This window comes from Lactuca sativa, chromosome 8 (assembly GCF_002870075.4).
Source record: "Lactuca sativa cultivar Salinas chromosome 8, Lsat_Salinas_v11, whole genome shotgun sequence".
Taxonomy (NCBI): Eukaryota; Viridiplantae; Streptophyta; class Magnoliopsida; order Asterales; family Asteraceae; genus Lactuca; species Lactuca sativa.
Window position 1 is genome coordinate 288564654 of NC_056630.2, and position 13454 is coordinate 288578107.

At 32.2% G+C, this 13454-nt stretch overlaps 1 protein-coding gene and 1 non-coding gene across 2 annotated transcripts; one reads left to right on the forward strand and one right to left on the reverse strand.

Moving 5' to 3' along the window:
- Positions 1–4833: 4833 nt before the first annotated feature.
- Positions 4834–4906, forward strand: TRNAR-ACG (transfer RNA arginine (anticodon ACG)). Its single transcript has one exon. It is a non-coding gene; the product is annotated as a tRNA-Arg (tRNA).
- A 6-nt stretch (positions 4907–4912) lies between these two features.
- On the reverse strand, positions 4913–7217 carry LOC111916954 (GDSL esterase/lipase At5g14450). The gene is made up of 5 exons (XM_023912599.3): positions 6718–7217; positions 6176–6385; positions 5678–5856; positions 5276–5546; positions 4913–5196 (listed from the first exon to the last, which is right to left on the reverse strand). Exons 1-5 carry the CDS (start codon positions 7019–7021, stop codon positions 4979–4981), a joined length of 1182 nt encoding a protein of 393 aa, XP_023768367.1. The 5' UTR covers positions 7022–7217; the 3' UTR covers positions 4913–4978.
- Positions 7218–13454: the final 6237 nt, after the last annotated feature.

Genomic DNA, 13454 nt, shown 5'->3' on the forward strand with positions numbered 1-13454 from the left:
ACCCTGTAGTGTTATATTTAAATTAATAATTTAACTATTTTATACAAATTGTTCCAAAATTATATCTTTAAAATGATAATCATTTACATCCAACAATATATTAAAACTAATTATTAAGTATAATATGTTAAAAGTTAAAAACATAACTTTATAAGTAGAAGTAAATATATTATTTTACTATTGAAATTTAGTTTATATATGATTACACTTTAGGTTTGATATTTATTTAACCTTATTAACCAACTTATAATTATTATTAGAAAGAAATTGAAAAGTCATGGGAGTTTCAAATGAATGTGGTGAAAGAAAAAATGCATGAGAGTTTCAAATGCATGTGGTTCAAGAAAAAATGCTAGCTTTATAAGGTACTAGGTGAATGCCCGCACGTTGTGCAGAAACAACTACATAGTTGAAATCTTTACAAATATATGTTTTTTTTAAATATAACAATAATGATGTTGTTAAATTTGACATAATAATTTGTATATATAATAAATTGATATAATATATTGATTATTTTGAATTATATGATAATATATACATCTATTATAACTTCATAATCTCAATCGTTTGAATGACTTCTACCCACGAGTTACACATGAATAAAATTTAATATAATATATGATTTGATGTTATTTATAGATGTTTTTATTGTTAATTAATTTTTTAAAATTTATTTACTTAATGTTTTAATTTCTATCATTATAATTATTTAAAACATCAAACATTGGTTTTTTATTTTAAAGCTAAAATTATAATAACTTATATAGAATTATTTTTAACTATTGTTATTGTAAGTTATTTTAAGTTACTTATTTGGAAACTTTTAATGATTATAAAAATATATTTAGGAAATATTTTAGTTAAATTGAGATTACAATTTAATTTTTGCATTTATCACTACAATTTATCACTTTTAACTATTTACACAATATTCTTTAGGTTTTTAAATGGAACTGAAATATATATATATATATATATATATATATATATATATATATATATATATATTTGAGTTGACATTGTAATGCGTAGAAACACCTATATAGTTGAAGTCTATATATATATATATATATATATATATATATATATATATATATATATATATATATATATATATATATGTATATGTATTTTTTAAATATAACACTAACGTTGTTGTTAAATTTGATATGATAATTCGTATATTAATTTGATATAATATATTAATTATTTTGAATTATATGATAATATATACATCTATTATAACGTCATAACATCAATCGTTTGAATGACTTCTACTCGCGAGTTACACATCAATAAAATTAAATACTATATATATGGTTTAATATTATTTATAGATTTTGTTATTGTTAACTAATTTTTTAAAATTTATTTGCTTAATGTTTTAATTTATATTATTATAATTATTTAAAACATCAAACATTATTTTTTGATTTTAAAGGTAAAATATAATCATTTATATAGAGTTATTTTTAACTATTGTTATTGTAAGTTATTTTAAGCTACTTATTTGAAAACTTCTAACGATTATTAAAATATCTTTAGGAAATATTTTAGTTAAATTGATATTACAATTTATTTTTTTGCATTTATCAGTATAATTTATCACTTTAATTATTTACAAGATATTCTTTGGCTTTTTTAGTGGAACTAAAATTTATATTTAAGTTGACACTGTAATGTTATATTTAAATTAACAATTTAAGTCTTTTGTCAAAACTGTTCAAAAGTTGTAGCTTTAAATTGATAATGGTTTACATATAATAACATATTAAATCTAATAAATTAAGTATAATATGTTAAAATTTAAAGACATAACTTTATAAATAGAAGTAAATATATTATTTTAAAATTGAAATTTAATCTATTTATGATTACACTTTAGGTTTGATATTTATTGAACCTTATTAACCAACTTATAATCATTATTAGAATGACACTACAATTTATCACTTTTAACTACTTATAAAATATTATTTGGGTTGTTTAAGTTAAATAAAATTTATATTTAAGTTGAGCATGTAATGTTATATTTTAATTAATAATTTAATTATTTTATACAAATTGTTCAATAATTATACCTTTAAAATGATAATGGTTTACATCCAACAATATATTAAAACGAATAAATGAAGTACAACATGTTAAAAGTTAAAAAAACATAATTTTATCAGTAGAAGTAAATATATTATTTTAATATTGAAATTTAGTTTATATATGATTACACTTTAGGTTTGATATTTATTTAACCTAATTACCAAATTATAATTATCATTATTATAAAGAAATTGAAAAGTCATGAGAGTTTTAAATGAATGTGGTGAAAGGAAAAAGAATGGGGGTTTCAAATGCATGAAATTCAAGAAAAAATGCTAGCTTTATAAATATGTATGATATAGATATAAATATAGATATAAATATAAATATAGATTTAACCTATTCAGTTTTATAATCTAAAAAGATGGTACTTTTTTTAATTTTTTTTTTTTAAATCGGGGACATCTAACAAAATTGAATTAGAATTTTAGAAAGATTTTGTTTGATACAAATGTGTTTATTAATTGATACATTATTTTAATATTGGTTAAATTGTTAATTGTCGATCTAGTATAATCAATTGTCGTAAAATCATTGTCACTGAGTTAAAAAAATATTAATAGATTGCAAAATGTATTTGCAATTGTTATTTTATTATATTGTTTTTAAGTGCCAGATACACTTGGTATATATGTATGGAAAATCAATCACACAAGAAAAACAAAAAAGAAAATTGTGTATATGATTTTTTATGTTTTGGTTTTGGCCCCTCCAGTTTCGATGTTTATGTTCCGCCCCCGTCTATATGTTTATCCCACACAAGACATTTCATTCCACATTTATGTCTTTGGACTTCCATGTGACCATGGTACTACATTCTGCTATATGAACAAAATAAATCACGTGTAATTATAATGTAATTATAATCGAGGGTCGAACGATTGAAATTCTTGTTTACTCAGTAACACCACATATGCTGTATGGACTCCTTCCATCCTAAGAAATGGTGGTCACAAATAATAGGCACCCTTTTTAGATGATTATACATTTTTATGGATTATTCCAATAACGGACTACATCGCAAGTCTTCTAATACTTTCAAAACATATCACCTTTACCAAACACATTCCAAGCAAAAATCTAAATTTCTCCATTCGAAAATGGTAGGGACTAAAACAATTTTCAGTTCACCAAATAAAATAGAATGAGTTTTTGCTTTACATGTCCACATACACATAAACTTATTGCATTTTTCTAGGTAACGACCATTATAGGTGAGTAAAAACCGAAACGCAAACAAAAAAACCGAAAAATAGAAACCAAAAGGAAAACCAATGGTGCGGTTTTTAATTTGGCAAAAACTGAAAATATTCGGTGCGATGCGGTTTCTGGTCTTACAAAAACCATAAAAAACCAAACCGAACCGCACCGCATATATATATATATATATATATATATATATATATATATATATATATATATATATATATATATATATATATATATATATATATATATTATCAAAGATGATTGTAAGAACAAATAACTTATTGACAATTAAAATTTCTTTAAATATAAATATCTATCTTGTCAAAAGATGATTGTATATTTTTAAACATACATTTAATGATATATACAATAACAAATCATGTTTATGATATTTTTTAACATTTAAGTATGAAAAGTACTAGTAATGATAATATCATTTATATGAATACATTAATAGATATTGTTATGTGTAACTTTGAAACAAATATTATATTTAATTCATATTATATTCAAACATTCAAGCATGTTGGATTAGTGGTTATATCATTTAATTTCAAACTATGAGTTGTTGGTATCGGTTCATTTCCAAGAAATGATTAGCACCCTTCATCTGAGTCAAAGTAACTCGCCAAATTACCTGAGTTTTAGTAAAACGGCAAAAAAAAAGACAAAAAACCGCAAAAAAAAAAACGAACCACAAAAAACCGCAAGAACCGAAATGCATAAAAATCGAACGGTGCGGTTTCTAAACTTCAAAAAACCGAAGTTATGGTTTTTGGTTCGGTTTTGGCCAAAAAACCACACCGGACCGCACCACCCCTAACAACCATATCGCATGGTCTTCAAGATGGTAAACCAATCAGGTGCAAAAGCTTTATAACACCCTTTCTTGATCCAGTCACTAAGCTACACACGTTTATTGTAACGATGCCACACAATATCTATCTGGCAACCCGCTACAACAACAATGTATAAAGATCTCAAAAACTGTCCGAGAATGCATCCTACTCCTCCTGTGACTTTGATTCCGACAAGGATGTATTATTATTATTATTATTATTATTATTATTATTATTATTATTATTATTATTATAGGAAAGTGTCCTGGTTATCATATATAATGTGCATAGATACCCTTAAAATCTAATGGGAGAAGCAAAGGAGTTTATCCTCTATTAGTTTATCAAAAAATTACAATAATGGTAGTCAAAAAAGAATTTATTACCTTGGCCTAACGAATGCACCCTAAGTTAATCTGTTAAGGATTGTGAAAGATTTGTTATGAAATCGCAAAAATAAATAGTTGCATTAGAAACATTTTAAGTCGAACCGGAACTACTTGGAATCTCATCTTTAATATAGCGGAAAACCGGGTATCAACCATACATCTATTTATCTAGTATAAATGTAAAATACAATATTCATACCATATATTTATTTTTATGTGAAATGGTTGTTAATGTATTTTAAAAAAAAAACATGTGTTGCATTTATATTCGTAAATTAGAACAAACAAGCAAAAGCGACTCTGTGGCCCAATGGATAAGGCGCTGGTCTACGGAACCAGAGATTCTGGGTTCGATCCCCAGCAGAGTCGAACAAATTTATTTTTTTAAGATTTGAAAAATAATGTTTTTTCTTTTCAATTCATTCAATTTAAATGTTTTAATTACAGAAAGTATTGGGACCCTAAAATGGCTTGACAAGATTTCTTGAGGGGAAGATTTGGAGCAGAAAAGGAGCCATCTTGAAGACGATTAGCTATCCATTTGTTAGCTGCTTCTGTATAATGTATTCCATCCCAATTAATATACTCTAATGGGTTCTCACAAGCTCTACTAAAATTACCATCTTGCCCTAAACATTGGCCGAGAGGATCCTTAAATCCTGCAAAAAGAAAAGGGTAAAATGATAAAAAGGTAGTGGACCAGTCTGGTCCTATTAAAAGTAAAAATAATTTGCCTACCATAAGTGGTTGCTTCACTTATGAGATAATATTTGATCGAATAAATGTCAACATACACTAACAATGTATCTTGAAGTTGTTTTTGGAGTTGTGAAACTTTATCTTTGAGGTTTTTGTTGAATTCTTGTGCTACATTATTGTATGACTTTACACATCCGATTTGGTCCGTGTTTTCGGGAGTTGGTGGATAGTTTTTCACAAAAAATGGCAGGCATCCGATTGGACCCGTATTGTGAATCCAAAATGTTCTTGCTCCTTGTTGATAAAGTTTCTATAATAATAACAACATATAAACTTATTATAATTATGATTTTTTGATTGTATAGAGTCTAAATAATTATAAAATTTACCCATTTAGCCTATCATCAACAAAATATAACCAAATTGATCCTCTATCCATACCTCTACCACTGAAACAAACTCATTGATTATGGTAGGGATATATGTTTTCACTTGCTCTTCCTTCATTGATTTAATCCCAGCATGAAGATCATTTTGTCCTATGTCAAATGTGTAAAGGGCTCGCTTATAATCCTCAGGCCGTGGAAAACGATCTGTAATGTCCAAGCTTTTCACCGACCCTGAAAAAAACAGTGACAGTGACAGTAACAACAACAATGACAATGACAGTGACAGTAACAACACCAGTGACACTATAAAAACAGAGAGTGACACAATGACAGTGACAGTAACAACACCAGTGACACTGTAAAACCAGAGAGTGACATAATGACTGTGACAGTAACAACACCAGTGACACTGTAAAACCAGAGAGTGACACAATGACACAATGACAGTGACAGTAACAACACCAGTGACACTATAAAACCGGAGAGTGACACAATGACATTGACATTAACAACAATAGTGACCGTGTAAAACGAAAGCATAAGAGTATACCTTGGTGATACAAATCGGAAGACCGTTCTTTGAATTGTTGAAACTGTGAAAGTTGTACATCAAGAGTGAGAGGGTTAAAAGTCCGGTTTAGCATAAGAGCATCCGCAGGCTGAATGGTGCACCCACTCGCAGCAAAATTAGCTCCGTGTTTAAAATTTGTTCCGATGGAGTCCAAATATGCACTTAAGTATGGTAAACCTAATCTTTCAGCTGCATATATCGGTTCACAAATTCAAACCCACATATAAAAATTTATCTTTATATGAACCCCACATGGAGATTAAGAAAAAATATACAAAGAAACTCAGATTCTTAATTACAATCCGACATATAAGTAGATATCTAAGTGATGATTTGATTCAGAAGTCAACTCAAGATCAATCAATACAATCTAAATCGACTCAAAATCTTGATAAAAAAAACGAACTTAAAAGTGGGATTCTTAGAACCGAATTCATATTATCTCTTCCAATATTAAAAAACGACCAGAAAGATCTAAAATTCAGCCATTTTTCATGTAAAAACATTTTTAATGAATTTACCTATGAAATCAATGATTAGACGCCCATCAGATAACCTGCCGGAGGGTTTATGGAAATAGGTCATCCCATAAGGAAGACGAAAGGGACCAAATACAGCAGACACCGATCCTGTATCAGAATTCGAATCACCAAAGTTGAAGATTGCTGGAAACTGACAAGAACTTGATTGATCTTCATAAAGATTTGAGATTCTGCCTCCTCTAACCAACATCGAAATAGAGAATATACAAACTAAGAGAGATCGTCTTGCCACAATCAAACTCACTCCTTGTCTCCGGTGCATTGTTGAAGGTGGTTTAAGCATAATTGGTGAAATAACTGAAATTCTTACTTGGGACTTTTAACAAACACCTGGATGACACCTCGACAGACACGTAAATTGTTTAGAATCAAAAGAGGGCTTCAACTTCAACTTGTGTAGGAAAGATATGGGTTCTCGATTCCTGCTGATTTATTATATAGACAAGTTATAACAACGGAAAAGGGACAAAAGGGTATATGGATAAAATAATAACAAAGAACAGACGTATCATAAATGATAAATTATATTTAACTAATCTTTCCGGCGGAGCTTATCCATTTTGTAAGTTAGAATTGTTATTATACATTTGACTAAATCACACCAATGATCCTTATGGTTATGGATAATTTGCGCATTTGGTCCATAACTTATTTTTTTAACTCGAAAAGTCCTTAATATTTGTTTTTATTACGCTCTTGGTCCCTACTGTTTGTTTTTGTTACGCGCTTGGTCCCTGTCTTACCAAAAAAAACTATTATTTAAATAGGAAAAAATGGTAGAGTAGGTAATATAAGGTGAGATGGGTGAGGTTGGGAGTGTATTTATTTAAATAAATTAAAAATTCAAGGGAAAAATAGTTTTTTTAGGTAAGGCAGGGACCAAACGCTTAACAAAAACAAACAGTAGGGACCTTCCGAGTTAAAACAATAAGTTAGGGACCAAACGCGTAAATTACCCTAAAACATAGGGACCATTCGTGTAATTTACTCTATACATTTTGTAAGTTACAATTTAGCCTATAAGATTTTGGGTTTTATCTTATATTGGGTTTTATAATTGTGTCTTTTAGCTAGGAAACCCTAATTAGCTAGTCTATATATTATGTCTTTCCCTTTATCTTATATTGAGTTTTATGATTGTGTCTTTTAGCTAGGAAATCCTAATTAGCTAGTCTATATATTATGTATTTCCCTTTCATTGTATTTGTACTTCTCTTTGATAATAATACAAAACCCTATCCATTATATGTTTTCTCACTTGTTAGTTTACATGGTATCAGAGTTCAGTTGATTATCTGTACTTTTCGTTTTGGGGGGTGAGTTACTGTTCATCGAGCACTGTTCACGTATTGGTCATCGAGTACTGTTCATTACACTATTCACGTGCACATTGACACTGTTTGCAAATTTGGGTATGGTTTTCTTGCTCGTTTCTGTATTTGGTTTGATTTGATTTGTTCATTTTGTCGGTTTTTGAGGGTTTTGTTTCGTCTGTTAACTTTGTTGATTTCGAGATCTTGATTGTTTCTACTGCTACTCGTATTTACTGTTTGACTGATATTAAAATATGGCCCCAAGAGATGATTCTCTTCAGTCCATTAGTATTTAACTTGATGGAAAAAACTATACCTATTGGAGTTATGTTATGAAAAATTCTTGCGAGGCAAGACTATATGGGGGATTATTACAGGTGACAAGAAGAAACTAACAGAAGAGAAGGCTGATAATTATGCAACCTTACTGGATTCATGGGATACTGATAACTCCAAGATCATTACTTGGATTAATAATTCTATTATCCAGTCTATTGGTACTCTGATGCAGAGGGGGAATGTGATTGCTTATGCCTCGAGGCAGTTGAAGCCTCATGAGGCGAATTACCCCACTCATGATTTGGAATTGGGGGCGGCGGTATTTGTCCTCAAGATTTGGAGGCATTATTTATATCGAGTCTGATGCACGATTTTCACCAATCACAAGAGTTTGAAATATTTGATGGACCAGCTGAATTTGAATATGAGGTAGAGGAGATGGTTATATGTGGTAAAAGATTATGATTGTGAGATTTTATACCATCCCGGAAAGGCCAATGTGGTGGCTGATGCTTTGAGCTATAAGACGGCAAGTGCTCTGATTCGAGACGTCTGCTTGAGGATGACGGTGATTTCACTTTTATAGGATATGATCAAGGAGGCACATGTGGAGGGTTTGAAAAGGGAGAACTGGAAGATTGAGCGGATTCGGGGGCAAATTCTATTGTTTGTTCGAGACAGCCGGGGGTTATTGACTCAGTGTGGCTGAGTTTGAGTTTTGGCATTTAGGGGAGTGAAGCATAGGATCTTATAGGAGTTGCATAAGTCCAAGTTTTCTATTCATCCGGGGGGCACAAATATGTACCGAGACCTGAGATTGAGCTATTGGTGGCTCTGCATGAAGTGGGAGATTGCGTGGTTTGTTAATCTGTGTTTGACCTGCAGAAAGGTCAAAGTCGAACATAAGAGGCCTCATGGAAAAGTTCAGTCGCTACCTATTCCCATGTGAAAATGATAAGAGATAGCCATGGATTTTATCACGAAGTTACCTAGGACGACGCGGGGTGTGGATTCCATTTAGGTTATTGTGGACAGGTTGACGAAGAGTGCACATTTTATTCCGATTTCCGAGAGTATCGCCGCTGAGAAATTAGCAGATATATATGTGCGGGAGGTGGTGGTCAGGCACGGAGTGCTGATACCTATGGTCTTGGACTGTGATGTTCGTTTCACCTCCAGATTCTGGAGGAAGTTTTATGATGAGTTGGGTACTCAATTTCATTTCAACACTACTTACTGCTGGATAAGGTGTCTAAGTCCATAACTTATTTGGTATATACTTGACCCGACCCGCGCATGGTCCATTTGGGTTGCATCTCACCCGAACTATTTATGGATAATTTTATGAGAGTTATACACATATGTTTATTACTATATTATAAGTTATAATATATTAATATGAGGTTATGTTATTTAATTAGTTTTAGTCTTAAATTAATTATGAATTAATTTAGAGATTAAAAGGAAGACTAATTAGATTATGGGCTATTTGTTTTATATGGTGTGGGCTAACATTCATTTGTTAATGGGCTAGGCTTATATGGAAGTCCATGGATGATCCATGGAGCTTTTAACCCATGGATCCTTGGAAAGGAAAAGACATGGGTTATTAGGGTTTCACCCTAACCATGCACACTATATAAGCATGCTTTTGGAGCATGAAATGGTAACTAGTGAACTAGTGTGTGTGAGCTTGTGTGTGGCCGAAATATACAAGTGTGTATACTCTTTCAAAGTTTTCCAAGAGTTTGTGGTGTTTTGTGATTCCATTTGAGGCATTCACACTATTGGTGCTTGGCCGTCAAACTCCTCAAGAACCAAACTCATCAAAAAGGTATGTAATCTCTTCTAACTCTTTTATGTTGAAATGTTCCCCATGCCATGTTAGATAGGTTATAAACCTTGGAAAATTATTATTTTGCATGTATTTAGACAAACATAGATCCAAGGTTTATTAGGGTTGCATGCACACTTAGGAAGTGTTAGATTGCTCAAAACCCAACAGTGGTATCAGAGCCTAGGCTTGCTTGTTTGATACTTGATGCAAAATAGTTGAAAAAGTCGAAAAACTTGCTGTCTGACTGATGAACTCGCCGAGTCCATGGGGGGACTCGCCCAGTCCATGTGTATCTTCAACCTACTCGCCGAGTAGGTCCATGCACTCGACGAGTAGGAGCGACAGAGTGCAGATTTTCGACTTTAGCTGCTGGAAATGGACTAGAAACATTACCCTAAGCTGTTTTGGTGTTTTAAAACTTGTTTTAGTTGGTGTAATGGTTGTTCTAATCCATTTACAATAGCATATATCAAAATTCCATGATTTTATGTGTTCATATAATTCTTGAAATTTTGATGATCATGTTCATGTTCTTATGAATTTAGAAGATGATAGGAATTATTTGCTGAATTGTTTAGAATTAATTCTTGATCATTTATGTGTTTTAATGGAGTCCATAATTTGTCCTCAAGTTATGGATATCCAAAGGTCACTTTCTTTAACACACACATTTAAACACATAAGTTACATGAAAATGAAGAGTCTTCATTTTTATGAACCTTTAATTCATAAGTTATGAAATGAAAAGTCTTGGATAGTTACAAAACTTGCCCTAAAGTTTTGGAATTTGTAAAGTTTCACACACTTTAATAAACTTTAATTCCAACCCTTAGAGTTTTCATAGTTAAAATTCAACCCTTATACTATTTATAACATTAATGGTTAATTATTATATATATATGTATAAGAATAAGTCGTTCTACCGTTAGTAGGCCTCATTCACGAAGCCGGTCTATAAGGTGGGTATAAGGTTGTTGCCTATAAAATGGCGACTTAATGGGTGTCCACTCTCACCCACCGCTTGCTTGACTGGTGGAGGGTCGTTAGCCGAACAGGTAGGACAATGACTTTAAATCCTCATTAAAAGTATAATGATTATTATAAAGTAACTAAACCTCTTTAATTCCCAATCTTAGTTATTTTAGGAAAAATGTGAACATGGTGCTAGTCCATGGAATTCACACTTTGTACCTTACCAAGTCGTTGGTGGAGCGTGTGTGGTTAACCGGCACACTAACTTGGACTAGTAAGGATCACGAAGGGTGACTTAATGTTTGTCATAGATGAATGGAGCGTGTGTGGTTAACCGACACATTGATTAGGTGATAATATTAAGGGTACCAAGTGAATTAGCATGGTTATTCACACCTTGTTTTGTGATCCTCGGCATCCCAGTCACAAAACTTGAAGGGCACAATCGAGATTGAAACATGCCATTGAAAAGTTCAATGAATCTCAAAAGAATCTAGGAATTTCAAATCCAATTAAAACCTAATAATACATTTTGTTTTCATGGTGGAAATTGGTGAATCGTCATTCACCTACCTTTCAAATATATTATTACTTAGATTACGGCATCCCTCTTCTAAGTATAATATATTGTGATTGGGTCCTAGCCTTAATATTACATTTGGGTGTCTTATTAAGGATTCTATATATCTAATCTAAACTTGCTTTCTTCTTTCAGATGTCTTCCAACACTAATGCTTCGGGCTCTAACCCAACTGGTTCTTTCTCTCTCATGAATCTTTGTGGGAGGGTCATCTTTGATGGTTCCAACTTCATGGATTGGATTAGGAACATCAGGATGGTTACTCGTTAAGAGGACAAGGAATATGTCCTCGATAAGGAGTTAAAAGAGCTTGATGAGTCTACTGCTACTCTTGAGGAGATCGCTGAATTCAGGACTCATGAGAGAGATGCTACTAAGGTGGCATGTATCATGATGGCCACGATGACAGCCGAGCTCCAAAAGTCATATGAAGATTTCTACCCTTTTGAGATGCACCAAGACCTGATGGAAAGGTACCATCAGAGTGCTCGTCAGGAGCGGTATGAAATAATCTCCTCCATAATAACTACCCGCATGAAGGACAATGATTCCGTCACGGCTCACATGCAAAAGATGCAAAGGTATGTGGACCGTTTGCTGAAGCTGAATGTGAACATCCCTTAGGAGTTGGCAATTGACATAATTTTGCACTCCTTACCTTCTTGTTATGATCATTTTCGTATGACATATCATATGAACAAGGAGGAAGTTACCCTCAGCAAGCTTCAAGGACTCTTGAAGACCGCTGAATCCGGTCTTAAGGGCAAGGCGGTTGTTACCTCTACTACTCCTACTCCTACATCTACCCCTGTTTTGGCTATCGGGCAAGGCAAAGGGAAAAAGAGGAAGCACCCTTCGAAGGGTACCAATGGAAAGTCTCTTGAAGGCTCCTCATTAAAGACCAAGAGCGGTTCTGTCACTCCTTCTGCCATTCCCAAGGATGCTGAATGCTTTTATTGCCATGAAAAGGCACACTGGAAGCGAAACTGCCCTAAGTACTTGCAAGATCTAAAGGATGGGAAAGTGAAACCCACCCATGCAGGTATTTACACTATATTGTCTAATTACTCAACATATTCTAACTCTTGGGTGCTTGATACAGGATGTGGAATTCACATATGTTCTTATTTGCAGGGCCTAAGAAGAAGTGAGGATGTGGAGCACGGGAAGATAAACTTGATCATGGGGAATAGGAAGGCTTCACCTGTTTCCAAGATTGGAGTTTATACTTTGTTGCTTAATAATGGGTTAAAATTAGATTTGAATAAATGTGTGTACTCGTCTGATATGGCGAGGAATATTATTTCTTTTCATGCTTTGTACAAACAAGGTTTTACCTTTTCGTTTGATAATGAATGTGGTGGTATTAATGCTTTCTTTAATAATGTGTTTTATTTTAAAGCGTTACCTTGTGATGGTGTGTATGAAACTGTGTCGATTGTAGACAACTTAGGAAATAATGTGTTGTATATTGATTCTTCTACTAGCCTAGATAAAGCATCATTGTGGTATTGTCGTCTTGGACATGTAAACAAGAAACGCATAGGCCAACTCCAAAAGAGTGGAGTCTTGGAATCATTCGACCTTAAATCGGATGATAGTTGTGAATCTTGTCTACTTGGAAAGATGACAAAATCACCCTTCACTGGAACTTGTGAGAGGGGTGAGGGTTTGTTGGACCTAATACATACTGATGTGTGTGGGCCATCCAAAACCGCCACAAGGGATGCTAATC

Coding starts and splice junctions, on each gene's coding strand:
- LOC111916954 (XM_023912599.3), bottom strand. CDS start 7,021: ATGCTTAAACCACCTTCAACAATGCACCGGAGACAAGGAGTGAGTTTG. Junction 6,386..6,717: donor TCTAATCATTGATTTCATAG/GTAAATTCATTA, acceptor CGATATATGCAG/CTGAAAGATTAGGTTTACCA. Junction 5,547..5,677: donor AGTTTGTTTCAGTGGTAGAG/GTATGGATAGAG, acceptor TTATTATTATAG/AAACTTTATCAACAAGGAGC.